The 16,381-nt window shown below is 40.4% G+C and overlaps 2 protein-coding genes across 4 annotated transcripts in view; both read right to left on the bottom strand.

Moving 5' to 3' along the window:
* Window positions 1-340: 340 nt before the first annotated feature.
* Window positions 341-11,342, bottom strand: eif4e1c (eukaryotic translation initiation factor 4E family member 1c). The gene is made up of 7 exons (XM_083695915.1): window positions 11,274-11,342; window positions 9,983-10,080; window positions 8,305-8,400; window positions 7,865-7,928; window positions 4,544-4,657; window positions 2,123-2,262; window positions 341-1,573 (listed from the first exon to the last, which is right to left on the bottom strand). The coding sequence occupies exons 1-7, from the start codon at window positions 11,304-11,306 to the stop codon at window positions 1,459-1,461; spliced, it is 660 nt and encodes a 219-aa protein (XP_083552041.1). The 5' UTR covers window positions 11,307-11,342; the 3' UTR covers window positions 341-1,458.
* Window positions 11,343-13,810: 2,468 nt separating this feature from the next.
* Window positions 13,811-16,381, bottom strand: part of tet1 (tet methylcytosine dioxygenase 1) — a 34,613-nt gene continuing 32,042 nt past the window's right edge. For all 3 annotated transcript variants that reach the window (XM_083694458.1, XM_083694457.1, XM_083694456.1), the window contains exon 12: window positions 13,811-16,359. In XM_083694458.1, the coding sequence (XP_083550584.1) occupies window positions 15,215-16,359 (1,145 nt within the window). In that variant the 3' untranslated portion in view covers window positions 13,811-15,214. The remainder of the gene's footprint in view (window positions 16,360-16,381) is intronic.

The raw sequence follows: 16,381 nt of genomic DNA, 5'->3' as shown, positions 1-16,381 counted from the left end.
ACAGGTTAACTGTTCAACTGGAAGTTTCAGAGTTATAGCCAACACATTTGCTATACCTCCCAAGTTGTGTGCGTATAAGAAGATGCTTCCCCACCATGTCCCCAGTCTAATCTGTTGTGTTGTCTTCCCTTGTCTCGTCTCAACAGCCCACTTCCCATCCCCCACTGTTGTTCTTATCTTTAATCTATGTATATCGAATGGCTGTATTTTGTTTATATCTTCTTTTTTTTTTTTTTTTTTTTTACTGAAGTGTATTGAGGCTCTGTAAAATGCACTTTATAGAAAGCTTGACTGATTATACAGGCCACAAGAAGTTATTATAAAGAGACAACACAAAAAGGACCGCATGGTTCTTATTTTAATGCAAAGCACTTAACCTTTACTTGAAAGAAGGTAATATACATCCTGGAATTACAGATAATAAAGATACATTATGAGCAAAATCATTTCACAATGAATATCCTCTCCTCCTTCCCATCAACCCAGGGAGTAGTGCGAAAGGTCTACAGTTTTATTAGGAGAAAACGGTGAGAAGCACACCTAAAACTGTCCAGGCATCTGTACTGTATACACTGTAAAAATAAAAAAAAATAAAAAAAGAGTTCTATATTAAGCAGTAGTCCACAATGTTACCTTCTCGTAAACAAAAGAAAAAGAACAAAAGGAAAGGAACTTAGGTTTCATGGTTGTCCTCCAACTAAGTAGATCAACTGCAATGCATATCATAAATAAATGTAATGGGGGGGGGGGGGGGGGGGGGAACTAAGAGTTCAAAATAGTACTACAAGCAATAATCCACAATTCCAGCATGGCTGAAACAATAAGTGGTCTTTCTTCCAAATGTCATACTTTGGGAGTGTGACCACAGCTAATCTTTTACAAACCCTTTAGGATACCATAGCGTCTTTCTACAGGCGCATCTGCAATCCCTTCTCATGCCAAACAACTCTAACTGAAGCAAGTTAAAACGTTGGCTGCCTTTAAAATTTGCTGAGTCACTGAAAAGTTGCCTAGTTTTTTTTTTGGGGTGGTGAGGAACGCTATTCATTACAAGAAGTGATAACTGCATGAGAAAAGGAACGGTCTTACAGCTAAAGATGTCTTTATTTAATTCCAAGCCTTGAATAACCTCCTCCATAGCTGCTACACTAGGGGAGGAAGTCACTGGTATTAGTCAAAGAAACTCTCCAATTCTAAAATTAACTCTTACGTGCTCTAACTCAAATTCAACAGCTTCATATGACGCCAATCCTCCTTTTCGCCCTCCTCCCGATCAGAACCCAGAAGGACATGATTGATCAAGTTGGGGAGTTCTAACTTTGGACACAATATTGACCATTTCTCTCTTTTCTGTAAAAAGGAAGGACACTACAGTAGTTGACAACTCAAAAGTATTAATGGTGGTGATGCGGGTTGGTAATTATTTAATCCTACGGCGATTTGAAACAGGGGGGGTATTCAAACTGAGTACATGTTCTTGGTGGTGGAGCCACTCTTGCTGGAGGTGTCGTCATGTGACTGGTAGCCAATCAGGAGTTTGATGGGGAGGTTCAGGCGCTCTTTAGACTGTTGTCTGGAGAGAGAAAGGGAGAGATAGAGAATAAGGAATGGTACAGTACAGTTTCATATGCATGATCACCACCTAGTGGCAAACTAGAAACAGTGAAGTACTCTCAATTTATAAAACAAGTGTGATCGCCACTAAATAGATAATGCTATGACATGTTTTATTGAGAAGCACATATGGTCATAGTATACAACAATAATTTTGCTTCAGGTTTTCCATATAAAACGACAAACATTACAAAGTAGTATTTTTGTATTCCATTTACTTGAATAGTACCGATCAGAATATACTACCTCAAACCAGGAAGTAAGTATAATATCCTGGCAAACTCAATTGTGAGAAATGTCTCTTACTTAACATTCTGATCTAGTATACTCAACCATCATACTGGAAAGTATGCAAGTATGCCGATTCAGACGCAGCCATGGACCCCCCCACCACCACCACCCCCAGATGCTACCTAACATGCTATGCTACATAAAAGTAATGTAGTGCACATATATTTCTGTTTTTACCATTTTATTTGGGGTTGAGAAAAGACAGGACAGCACATACCCTATCGTCATGATAGCATCCTTGTTTTGGCAGTTGGCGGTCCAGATGGCTATTTTATCACCCTTCGGTCTGACATTCACCACGGCTCCACACACATCTTCACTGGCCTCGTCAAATGACTCCCCGATTAAACACAACAGCTAAAACACACACACACGTCAAGCGACAAACACAAACAAATTGCATGTCAGAGGAATCTCACAGTTATTCACTTAGAGAACCATTTTTAAGTCATTTTAAAGTATTTTTTCCAGTAAAAATAGAATGGTGTTGTTGCTGTGGGTGACAATTTAAAAAGAAAATGTCAATATATTGTATTTTTCAGATCACTAGGACAGAAATAGTGAGGCAATTTTACTGTGTAAGCCATGCCCCCCTCAAAATGCTGTTTTCCATTGTTGCATGGTAAAAGGTAGACGTGAAAGTGGAAAAATCTGCAGAGTTGCCATTGAAATTCATCAAGATTTGTAGCACTGAGCTCGTCATGAACGATGGCATATTTTTGTGTTTGTGGTGGTTGGTTGAACTCTTGAAAAGCCAACTACATGGAGCTCGAGTGTTTGAACACAGGGCCTGGAATCTATTGCTCCCCGTTTGATGGCTTGCTAGAGATCTTGACAATAAGTAAGGAGGTGCCGTGTTGAAACTAGCTAGCTAGCTGGCCTGCTAGTAGTTTGGGTGTGCATAAAAAGTTAGTTACTATTTTAGTAATTCTGGTGCGCGGCAATACATACAAGACTGAAATAAATACACCTTGCTTTTTTGTATAAAATAAAATTTCTAGATGGATTCGGTCCCAATTAGTTTGGGTTTTGTTTTGCCTAAAAGGTGTGTGTTTATTAGCTAGCATAGACAGTTTGACATACTTGCTTTCACATGCAGTTTGGACGGACGGGGCAGAGGGAGTGAAATAGCTGCATAGTCTCCCACTGCACCCGGTAAGCTAGCTACAGCCCCACTACCTCAATTTTTCTCTGCAAAAAGTGCGCAGTGCCTTATTACTGCCTAGTATCTAGGTCTCTTGCTCTGGTTAGTCCTACTGTATGTGAATCGATGTTTTATAGTAGCTACAGAAGTATAGCTAGACTGAAGGATAAAATACCGCATGATACTAGCCAGTAGCATGACAGTATAGCGCCAAGAGTGAATAGTCAGCGAAATGAATTGATCTTATACGAAAAACGATTTTGATAACCCTACACTGCGCCGTCATACAATTTCCTATAAGGCAGTGCTGTTGCATTTGTTCACCTTTTGCTACATATTTGAGTGAAGTAGCGTTCGATTTTGGCGATAACCATTGCAAGCCTGCTAACATTGAAACTCAAATCCTCAGAATATTTAAAAATCTGACGACATATTGAATTACTATACACTCACCAGCCACTTTATTAGGTACACCTTGCTAGTACCGGGTTGGACCCCCTTTTGCCTTCAGAACTGCCTTAATTCTTTGTGGCATAGATTCAACAAGGTGCTGGAAACATTCCTCAGCGATTTTGGTCCATATTGACATGATAGCATCACGCAGTTGCTGCAGATTTGTCGGCTGCACATCCATGATGCGAATCTCCCGTTCCACCACATCCCAAAGGTGCTCTATTGGATTGAGATCTGGTGACTGTGGCCATTGGAGTACAGTGAACTCATTGTCATGTTCAAGAAACCAGGTGGTCATAAAGGGATGGACATGGTCAGCAACAATACTCAGGCAGCCTGCGGCCTTTAAACAATGCTGAATTGGTACTAAGGGGCCCAAAGTGTGTCAAGAAAATATCCCCCACACCATTACACCACCACCCCCAACCTTTGAGTTACTGTTGCCTTTCTATCATCTCAAACCAGTCTGGCCATTCTCCTCTGACCTCTGGCATCAACAAGGCATTTTCACCCAGAGAACTGCCGCTCACTGGATATTTTCTCTTTTTCGGACCGTTCTCTGTAAACCCTAGAGATGGTTGTGCGTGAAAATCCCAGTAGATCAACAGTTTCTGAAATACTCAGACCAGCCTGTCTGGCACCAACAATTATACCACGTTCAAAGTCACTTAAATCACCTTTCTTCCCCATTCGGATGCTCGGTTTGAACTTCAGCAGGTCGTCTTGACCATGTCTACATGCCTAAATGCATTGAGTTGCTGCCATGTGATTGGCTGATTAGATATTTGCGTTAACAAGCAGTTAAACAGGTGTACCTAATAAAGTGGCCGGTGAATGTATATACACACGTTAAACAATACTGATGTAAAACTTAAAAATTGCTCTTTAGGAATGGGTACATTAAATAATGTAGAACCTGAGCCATATTCCTGTGAAATTAAAATGTATACAAGCAGAGTGCAGTGTACATAGAGTCAGAGATATTTCAGGCCAGTTAGCCTCCTGCTCTGCGGGAGCCTCCAGCGTGAGGCTGAAGCTTACCGTTTCCATCCAGTAGCGGTCAAGGTCGTTGTGTCTCTGCTGTTTGCTGAGGGTCATCAGCCACCTCCCCCCCAGCTTGTTCCTGTCGTCCTCCCACATGGGCTTGATCCCATCCTGACACACACAGGGGAGTAGGATACTTCTGTTACATGCACGTCATTTCAATCATGATGCAGATCTGCTAATCATGTGCCACTAATGCCATATAAACTTGAATTGTTTAACGGATGCCCCACTTCACTTGGGCTGCATCTCAATCCAAAGGCAGCTGCCTGCTGCCTCTGTCTCCAAAGTCACTATCCTTCCAAGGTATCGTTTTTGTCTGAAGGTAACTTAAAAGGAATCTGATTTGAGACAGATTTAAAAGGTAGCGGCTACATCATACATGTTCACTTTTCATACACGAAAAATACATGATTCTTGTTGCTAGGCTACCAGATACAGTTGTTAGCTGGCGAGATAGCTAGCAAGGATTAGCGATTATGCTAACACGAATTTCGTAGGCACTACTATGCTAGTACCAAAGTAGCTTGCTAGCATCAGGGGGCAAAATACAATAAGAGGGTGTATTTGTACAAAATCTACAAAAATAGTATCTATTTATTTCAGAAATTAAAACTTTGTCTATAAAACGGTTTCCGTCCGTCTCTATGTCACAAGCTTTTTTTTCCTCCAGATTTTGATGTAACTTGGGTTAATTTATGTGTTTTGCCACACAGATGTTATACGAAATTATACTGATTTGCCTAATTTTGACGAAACTATAACAAAAGATGCGTCTTGCCATAGGTGACGCACATTCATCATTAAACACGTTATAATAGGGTGGAAAGTGGAGAACTAGGAGTGTAGCCTTACGAATTTGGGAATAACATTTTGAGTAATCAACGCAAAGTAGGAAAATCGCAAAAAAACAAAACGAAACACCCTGCACATATTGAATGGTTTGGTATCACATTTCACGCATGTATTACAGTGTTGAATTCTGTAGGCATTCTGTAGGCAAATTCTGTAGGCATTTTCTACTCTAGTATCAGAGTAGCTAGAGGGGGTTTTGTTTCATACAAAAGAGTGCATATTTATTTCAGAAAATGTAGTGGAAGACATCCTAATTTTTAACTGAAGTAGTTGCCATCTTGTTGTGAAATGTGTTTGTCCCGCCCCTCCTTTAACCTGATTGGTCGGCCGGTGTAAAAGTGACATCAGTACAGCTTTCAACTACAACTTCCAAGGTCGTCACCAAAAAAAGTTCAGCTCCTCGCTTCGGTTTTACAACGCTGAAAAAATCGACCTGTTCCACTGAGACAAACAGTCGCAGTTTAAAATTAAAGCTTGCTGTGGACACGGCCCCTTAAATGCAGTAGGCATATAGCCTAATGAATTTGGAAATAATATTTTGAGAAATCAACACAAAGCTGTAAAAGGCAAGACTGAAAATTAATCAAATAAGCACTACAGTTTCCGGTAACTTCGTCTGGTTATGAATGCAGCTGCAGGCATGTAGTAACATGGAAACCAAAGTTGTGTAACCTTGGTTTATAGCCAGTCGCGTTTGTAACCACATAATTTGCCTGTGCAAATATTGTTTTAGCTAACGAATTTGGGAATAATATTTTGAGAAATCAACTCAATGCTTTAAGAAGCAAGACTTATGGAAATATTGGCCGTGCAAATATTTTGCCTTAGCCTATTGTTGAAATTTGCGTTTGAAGTAAAGGCGTCATATCAATAAGAGTTACTACGATAGTAGCCTAATGGCGCCCAAATTATTTTTCTATTTGGTCACAGAAGGTGATCACATCAAGAGAAAAACCCTCCTTGTGAGCAACGGGGACGCAACGGGGCGCAATGAGTGTCATAGTAAAAAGTTTATGAATAAATGTCTTACTTCATTCACAGGTTTCTCCATCACTCTCCTTTTATAGAGGGGCGATACATCATTTGTGGTGGCAACATGTTTACTGTACACTTGTTTTTTGTTTTTTTTAGAACACTGAGTTATGGGATATACTACCTGGCAAAGGATGCATGGTATGGTGCCTTCAAAATTGGCCTAATGAAGGCACTTTAGCAGGCATCATTTTAAGGTACGTTCTGAATAGGACATGCTTAAAAATGGAGATTGTAGACACAGTATTTCAAAAAATAAATTAAAAAGATGATAAATTATTAGGAATATGGTCGGGCAGAGAAGGCCGAAGCATGGGCAAAGGCGGCGGTCGCATATGACCCCCAAAATTATTATTTTCGCCAGGTGTGAGCCACAAATTCGGGGCACTTATTACTTCAGTGGGAGTCGTTGACTAGCAGCACAGCAGCTGAAACATAAAAACTAACAGAGCCAGGGAGAGAATTCAAAGTTAGGAATCTCAGAGTTGGTTTAGATTTGTATAAGGCAAGACCTGATTAACAAAACTAAAAACTACAGATTTAATATGTTGTAGGTCAACTAGCTTACAGCTATGTTAGTGCTGTTCAACGCAAGATAGACACACTGGCTGGCTGAGGTCTGACTGAGGTCTTAAAGTGGCAGTGTTGTATTTTAGGAAAGACAGAAGTGCAAGTTATTTCATTATTAGATAAAAATGTAATATGCTTTATAGGCTTCAGGTCAAACATGTTTAAATAGCAGCATTTTCATTAAAGCCAGTAATTTCAAATAATGTATACTGTACAGGCCTACCCCTGGATTTGGATAAATATGACCACTAATGACTTAAGAACTCATCTAAGGCCCCCAAATTCATGTAGCCTAATATTTGTCATACTTTTCATGTTTATCCATCTAGGCTGGATAGCAGACCTAGCTGCTGAGAGGCATTGCAACTGCCTACTTGGTATTTTAAATAATTGACAATCATACTTGACTCACCACCATAATGCTGCAACTTTGTTGAGATATTGTCTTGATTTATTTAATATTTTTATTCTGATATTGTTAAGTTTATATTGCTAATTTGTATTGTTGAGCTGCTTGTGAAGCAAGAATTTCACAGCCTGCTGTAATATGTGTGTCAATTGACTTTGATATTCGCACACTTTGATACAGTTTTTTTTTTTGCCCGCTTGCCTTACTTTTCTGAAAATTAAATCCGTTAAACAATAAATCAAATTTGTATGGCCTAATCTAAACTTTTTCAAGTGTCAATCTTACATTTCACATATATTAAGTGTGTTTCTATTTGTATATTTGTTATGCTTCTAAAAGAATGTATACGTGTCACAAATGAAGGCATTCACATAGATATGGGAATGCAGCTAAAATGGAGAGAGCAGCAATGAGCTCAGAAGTGGTGCTGTTTGTTTTAGAGGAGCCCTTACCTTAAATAAGCAGTAGTCACAGCCGAAGCCAAGCTTGCTGGGTTGCTGTATGTGGTTATATAATCTACAAAACAACATAAATGGACACAATAATCAAAACAGGGGACCGAATACATTACAATACAGAAAATGGGCTGGATCCCTCATTTATATTGTTTGCGCTCTAATTGGGGTAAGATGGGAGAGGGACCTAACATGCTACTTTTATGATGACAGTCTTGTAGGAAAGCAACACCTACATTGAAACGAAGAAATTCAAAAATGTTGTGTGTTAGCAGATTGGATCATTGACATGTTATTCAGCTATGACATTCTGTACAATACATGTATATCTGAAATGTTCTGAGAGTTCCGCCCTGCTGAATAGGCCCCTTTGCTTCACTCTGATGCTCATGATGATGCCATGGTGGTGGGGGGGGGGGGGGGGGGGAGGGACTTACGCCCAGAAGTCCTCCACAGTGTCAAACTTGGCGATTAGACGCAGGTTCTCCGTCCAGCTTTTGCTCTTGTCATTTTTGAAATACCACAAGGCCCATCTGAGGAGAAAGGTGGGGGCAGCACATCAGAGATTCTGCATTTCACTCAACACACACTCACACTATAGAGGGTACAGTTGGTAACACTTTACATGGTATTGCAGGGTTTGGTGTTTATAATTAGTTAATAGACAGTTAGCGTAGCTATTCATTTATTGCTAATCTTTGAATAAGCTATAAACATAAGCCATTTATTTGAAGTGTGAGATCATCAAAAGAATATCCGAATGTAAAGTACTGTACAGTTTGAACGAAAGGACAAGAGAAGCTGTAAATTCTCTTATGCCAAGTGATTTTCCCATAACCTGCTATTTTGAACTCTGCTCTTATCACACAGTCACTAATCAATGGAGCTTCGCCCAAAAAGTCTTTGTCTTAAGTGTAAACAGAAGGAAATCCATAAGAGCTAGGTCCCAAGTGACATACGCCAGCTTTCTAATCTCTACATGATGAGAACAGGTATTGAAGGTTAGCATGCGTCATATAATACTGCCAAAGCAAAACTGAATCATGTCAACAACACAGCACGTTTCCCCTACAACGCAACAAAAAGTGTAGTGTGCATATCAATGCAGAAGAACAGAGAAAAAAGGCCGTCATTCGCCCTACAAATGCGCCCATTGTGTATGGTGCTATTATTCTTTCATCTATTCCCAGGTAGAGCCTGTAGTAGGAGAGGGGGGTGGGCAGGACAGGGGCGCTGACTGAACCCTCTGCCCCTCATGCAAAACTTTAACCCACGCACGCTTGCTCCCGGTCACGTCCTGAAAAGACCCCTGTCGTTACCACACACAGCCCAGTATAGCCAGGCAGGCTAGGGCTTATACTACATAGAACAGGAAGTAGGCTACTCCAGGGTTGCCCCAGTGACACACATTATTACACAACACCGGTGCTCTCATACGAGACAACACAGATGTGACTCGCCTGGTGATCCAGGAGGAGGGCAGTCAGATGTGTAACCCACTACTACGGTTGGGATATTAAAGAAAAACACAAAATGAGATATGTTGAGGCCATTAATCCTGTTAATCCTTACTACAATAACTAGTACTTACTAGTTCCTACCACACTGAAAAACATTAATACAAGTTGCCCAAGACAGTGTTTGCCCTAACATGTTATACCGTCCGCTTTTTTTGTTTGTTTTTGTTTTTGTTTTTTACACAAAAACGTCCACACTTACAGCCGAACAGCCCTGCTTCTCCCCCCCCCCCCCTCACCCCCCATAATAACAACAGGTCCTGGAACAGCCTCCATCTGAACAGGCAGAAAGCTCTAGAAAAGTGGTCTACTGAAGTAGTGATGTATGTCAGCACTTCTACCGTGCCTACAGCCCTGTTGAATAGGTAGTCACCACCATGGAATTACAATTCTAATTCTATAGTCACTAGATGGGCCATGCTAAAACAGAGAAAAGTGGCCATAGTACTGTCAGAATTGTTGAGCCAGGCCAGTGAATATACAATCAGCTACTCTTACTATGGGTTAAGGTTAGCCTAGCTGCAGGGGTTACTTGTTAATGTCCATTTTGAGAAGGGTGTTTCATTGAACATTGCACAAATACACAGATTTTCCATACTTGTTTTGTAGGGGATGTTTGATATATCTCTCAGCACCAGGAACCACAGGTGGTGCAGTCGGGTCCTCAGTTTGGGGTTCCTCCGTTTCAGTTGCTTCCTGAATAGGAATATACATAAACACATTACAACATTAGGTTTATGTTCTCTGGAAATCTGAATGATCAATACTGAATTCCACTATGTTTTCATTGAGTTCATTGTTATGGGTTGATATCAAACCATGGGCTTCCATCTCAAATGTTACAACAGTTCAGGGGGAGATTATTGTAATTATATTATATGGTAATCTTGACTACGCAATTGTTTATATTATTGGGATTGCGACTTTTAATTCAGAGCTCAGGAACTAGCTTATACACACTACATAGGTAATTTACATAAGGTAAAACTTGGTAGACACTTACGTATTGCTCATAGATACATTATCAAGTCAAAAACTATAGGTCAGTAAACGGTGAAGGCCGTTGTTCGGTTCATCTCCTCAAGTAATGCGCTGGGTTCGAGATGAGGGGGCTTGCCAACAGTGAATGAATGAGTCACTACAGCTAACGTTAGTTCGTTAGGACATCTTCTGAAATAGCCAATTTTAGTAGCTGACTTCTAATGAGTCCTAGATTAAAGAGGTGTATGGGAGATTTCGAATGTTAACGTTACCATGGCATGGCTATAACTGGCTATCCTTCTAGCCTTGCTAGTAGGCAAAAACGGTTCCCTGGCCTGATCTGGCCTACTCATTCAATGTAACTTCTGTTAAAGTAGCGATCGACATTGGCTGATTGGTAAATGTGCCGATTCAGACGATCAAGCACGTTAGCAGCCAGTGGTAGACGGAGAAGATACATAGCTATAATGCTAACGTCATTAGCAGTTATGCAAAAACTAGCAGCGCGCATACACGTGTCCAGATGTCACGATTTTTTACTTCATTGCTAGTTAGCTATATGAATAAAATACATACAATGGGAATGATATGCTTACTATGTTACACATCAAATAACATTATACATCGAACTATATCGTTTCAATGAATGAAGAGGGACTCAACGATGTCCAGTCCCTCCCTGCCAACAAAGTCACCAATGCCACCCCCTAAATAAATCGCATCGCTACGCTAGCATTGCTGTGCTGCGCATGGGACCCAGACACTGGCGCCCTCCTACTTCCCAAAGCATAATATTCCATTGAAATCTAATTGATGTGACTCCCATTTAATGAAACTAAATGACAAAACAAATGGATGAGACCCCCTTGTCAGTTAATGGCCGCATGATCCCATGAATTTATAGATACCTCAATTTCTTTTACCGGCTCCGAAGTCGCCATCTTGCTAGTAAAATTCTCCTGTCCGTTCTGCGCTGGTGCGTCACGAACCACTCCAAACAAATCTACGGGAGCCTTTTTAGTTCAAGTGTTTGGTTGGAAGAAAGCCCAACTCTGACGGCAGGTGCTACGTATGCAAGCCTACCACTATTATCAGTGTTTATGGGCCATTATAATACTACAACTACCTGTTTGCAAAATGTTTAACCGTGGGAGTGAGCAACAAATGTACACACACAAAAACACACACAATGTCACAAATATAAATATATCTTTATTTCACAATCACCGAAGAGGTCAGCCATTGATAGGAATGCTAAATTGTGTATTTTCTCAAGTCTGAAATGGATAATGTACAGTAATTTGTCTATCAGTTTCAAAAGGTGCCATTGTCTACACAACATAAAAAGTACAGTAAAATAGTTTCACATGTAATGTTGGTTATATTTACACATTTGTCAACCAATAAAAACCTCTGAGTTCTAAAACATTAAAAATGCTGGTGCTAATTATTTCCTCCTTGATACAGCAGTTTTCAAGTTACACATGTACAGGAAGCCTTCAAGTAAAGCAGGCAAAACATTTCCAGGGTACATTTTTTAAAAATATTTTATGTAAAGAGGAAAGCATTTAAAAGTGTTTTGTCTTCTAAGAAATTATTATAAGATACCCACCATCTACTTTGTATAACATGTGTTCTACTCTGGTATGTCATGTTTACTTCAGAAAACAAATGTTTTGGGAAGCTGTTCAAGACATTATTTGAAGACTTCTAGATAACTAGGTGATTGTGTCTAGTTGAAGCCTGGGTGAATGTAGCCTACTACCTCACCTAAAAAAAACCTAAAAGAAAACAATTAGGAGGATGCCAATGAGGGTGTTGTGTGTATTGTTTATGTCATGATTGGTGTGTTGTATGTACTGTATGTGTTTTAAAATATAACATAGAATAAAAAAAAAAGGAACAGGATGCACATACACATAAACCACATTATTGTGGTACCAGCATTATTCTGTTATCAATTATAAGTGCTGCTGAGGTACCGGTTATGCCAAATCCACATTGAATTTAAAGTACAGAGCAAAAGATGATGTCATAATCATTTCACTTGTGACATTCAGTAAAGCTTTACTTTACACACCTCTCTTGGCTTGTTTATATTCTAAACATTCATGCAGTCATAGTGTATTATACAACTGAACATAGTACATTGTATTTGTAATATAACATCTATCTGTATTTGTCATGGCTACTGTGTGTATTGTGTTCTTATGTATTTATTGTATTTTACTATCTGACCGAATGCCACACTTGATGTTCCCCCAGGATAAATAAAGTTATTATTTTCTATTCTATTTTGTTCTGTTATATTTAAACTGTACAATAACTCAATGAGGCAATAGGTTGGGAGGCTATCGTAAATACATCTCAACCAAAAGGGCCTGTCAAGCCTTATGGCTTTATCACAAAGCATTCATAATGCTCTCCATGACTACATCTATAAGGTGCAATAGAAATGTTGATAAGGCAATACAAAAGTAAAGTGTTATAACTTTTATCATAATCATGTGAGGATAGGATACAGGTTAATCTTTTGTCTTGTCATCTTTCTTTACCGTGGCTAAGTAAGTAGCAGACAGTAAGCTACAGCTTGTACTACTCAAACAAAACAACTAAGCAACTGCATCAGGTAACAAGCTTGTTGAATTCAAACTGCCAATGCTATGACATACTGTATGTCTAGCATCGTGGGTGTAAGAAATGCTGTACTTTATAAAAAAAACAGTTAATTTTCATTTTCATTATGTTATGACATCATTGTCATTAACTACTGTATCAGTATAGCGGTCTACTCAGACTTAATGACAGATCTGAGCAAGGAATTGCTCCAAATGGAAAACTATGACTTTGATATTTGGGTTTGTATCCCAATGTTGATATTACCTTACAGTACATGTTTTAGTGCTTATAATAATTACATGAATTGAGTGCTGCACGTGGTTCATGTTTACACTAAGGAGGATAAAGAGGGGAGAAAAACACAGGAATGGCATGCCCACCCAGTAATTGCTAGACATGCAAAGAGCACCGTAACATCATACTGAGCATAAACAGGCTTGTCAATGCACCATAACATTTAGACAGATTAGCACCATAAACGGTGTAACAAGATGGCAACTTATCTGACTGAAAAAGTATGCCACCAGTGTTCGGGATGATTCAATTTCAATTGCTGTTATCAAGATTTCTTTATATATATAATCAAATTTAGTTTATAAAATGGAAAATCCTAAAATGAAATAAAAATAAAATACTTGGTAAACGAAACATCCAACAAAGATAAAGTGTACTTGAACCAATCTGAGTAATAAGATATGAGCTGAGAGGAACTAGGTTCATCTGTTGGAGTGACTAACCCTAACCCAAAAAAAGGGAAGAATAGAGGCAAAGAAACAACACAGAGTTTAGTTGGTTTGGTATCCATTTACATGGCAGTATATTATACCCATAATATGGAAACAAATAACTGGCAATATCCTATGAAGATAAAAGACACATTTTGAAATCTGGAGAAGATTGAGGTCTTATTAGCACCAGTAAGAAATATACAGTAATAGTTGACATTTCTGAGCACATTTTGAGTCATATGGTCTTTTTAGCCGCGACTTCATAAAAAACGGACAACCCCTATTTAAACCACTTTCAGAAACACTCTTCCAAAAGTGAACATGGAGTTATGCAGATCAATATAAATGATGTGCCAATAACAATAAGCACACATTGGACACAATCATCATATGCAGCATTTCATAATTGCTAAGTATGCCTGGTTTTGTGTTTTTTTGTGTGTGAATTTCACAATTCCTGTATATGCAATATATAATAGTTTAAATAATCATAGCTGAGTGAGTTCATGTACAACTAAAACAACAAATAACTGCAGAAATACTGAAAGGAAAGAAGAGGTATCACACAAGCTGATATATCTCTGTCTATACAGTACATACATACATATTGGAAGAGGACCCTTTTCATGTTCAGTTTTGAAAAATAAAAAAGTGCTTTTCAATATGCCATATCTTTAAACTGAACAAAAAGACACAACAATCCAGAAAATACAAAAACGTTGTTGCACGTGGTGCACGTTTCCTTCATCAACACCAACTCTTTATACAGAAGAGGGGAACAGAAGGAAAAGCACAATGCTACATCTGTGTCTACACAACGTGATGATTGTACTGTGTTTCATCTTGCTCTCTGTATGAATATGTGATTGTTTACTGAAAGTTACTGCTACAACGGCACCATTACATCATTCAATGTTAAAATTAATCTTATGAAAAGAGCACCCTTGGCTGAGACAACCACCATAGAATAAACATTTTACCATGTAAAGTCAGAGTGTTTACTACAATCTGAATTTAAGTGTCAACATAAAAATGCAAGTGAACATAGTTGATTTGCAGTAAACAGGCTTACACCAAAAATAACAATAAAAATAGTTTTGATAATGATCATAATAAATAATCACATCTTGGTTGTTCTTAATCAATTTGTATATAAAACGAGTTTAAAAACATTTTTAAAATCGGTTCTGAGCACCATCTCTTTACAATAAAAACCAGACCAAAAATCATGTAATCAACACCAAAACTCACAGTTAAAACCCAACAAACGATAGTCTTCTCCATTACTTAGAAACAGATATGAAGAAAAACTAAAACAAACAAACAGACATTAGAAAAACACAGCGAAAACACCATGTATAAAAACGAGAGTAGAAATGTAAAGTTGATTGAGGTAAGGCACAGGGTGGTGTGTGTGTGTGTGTGTGTGTGTGTGTGTGTGTGTGTGTGTGTGTGTGTGTGTGTGTGTATGTGTGTGTGTGTGAGTGAGGGGGAGTGTCAGCTCAGGTCCAGCGGTTGTAGGGGCCTGTGACTTGGGTGAGAGCATAAGGGGATGCAGTGATGAGCCCATCCCGTGTAACGGTCACTGCCTGACGGGTAGGAACCTTCAGCACCTTCCTGTTCTCCTCTTGGATCTCCTCCTCCTCTTCCTCTGGCTCCATATTCCCGGCCCCTTTACCCCTCTTCCCCTTCCCCTTGGCTGGACTTCCCTCCAGTCCTGCCTCAGCAGGCCCCAGCCCCATTGCCATCCTCTCAGCCTCCTCCTCCCTCTCCCGGTCCCGCTTGGCCATCTTAGCCTCCCACATGGCCAGCCCATGGCCAGGCTCGTTCAGGGACTTGTGCTGGTAGAAGACCAGAGAGATGCGGGTGGGGTGGCTGCGGTTGGGTCTGAGGATGGGTGTGGTGGCGTGGAGCTCTCGCCGGGCACACTCGATCAGGATAGAACCGTGAGATGGTGCCACTGCCACACCGCCTATGTCATTATCCAGGAAGTTATGCTCACTGTCCGACCACACCTCCTCCTGCTTGACTTCATCTGGAGCGTGAGGGGGTGTTTGTGGGGGGAGGGGGCTGGGAGGCAGGATGCCTTGACCCCTGACACCTACCCCCACCACCTCCTCTGCTCCCCTGTTGAGTCCGTTGAGTCTGCTGTGGAGGCCCTCAGAGGAAGGGTGAGGGGAGAAGGAGGCGGCGGTGGGAGTGCTTTCACTGGGGGAGGGTCTGAGGAGAGGGGAGCAGTGCAACTCGTTGAGCTCAGTTTTAAACGTCCGGGGATCACCACGGACCCCTTGGGGGGACATACATTCCAAAGGGTCCGTCAGCTGCTGTCGGAACACCTGGTCAGCGGGACCTGGGGAGTAACCATTCATGGGCTCTCCCATGATCTTATAACTGAGGTGGGAACCATTACTCTGGGCCCCTGGTAACCCCCTATAAGCGTACTGGGGGGCAGGCTGGCTGGGACGATGGGGGGAGAGGGCCTCCCTCCCTGGGGTGAGTCCTCCAGGTGTAGTGGGGTAGATGGTGGTGCTCTGGTTGTAAGTGCTGGGTGAGTTAGGGTTGGGTAGGTAGGGTCTGTAAGGGCTGTAGTAGGCCTGAGGCTCTGTCTTAAATGAGGGGGACTGCTCAGCAGAAGTGCTTTTGAAACCTGTGAGGAGAGACAGAACAAT

Source organism: Argentina silus, assembly GCF_951799395.1.
Source record: "Argentina silus genome assembly, chromosome: X".
NCBI lineage: Eukaryota > Metazoa > Chordata > Actinopteri > Argentiniformes > Argentinidae > Argentina > Argentina silus.
This window is presented reverse-complemented; position numbering and strand designations above follow the sequence as displayed.

Coding starts and splice junctions, on each gene's coding strand:
- eif4e1c (XM_083695915.1), bottom strand. CDS start 11,306: ATGGCGACTTCGGAGCCGGTAAAAGAAATTGAG. Junction 10,081..11,273: donor AGCCGGTAAAAGAAATTGAG/GTATCTATAAAT, acceptor ATTCCTATTCAG/GAAGCAACTGAAACGGAGGA. Junction 8,401..9,982: donor AAACATCCCCTACAAAACAA/GTATGGAAAATC, acceptor CTTTCTCCTCAG/ATGGGCCTTGTGGTATTTCA.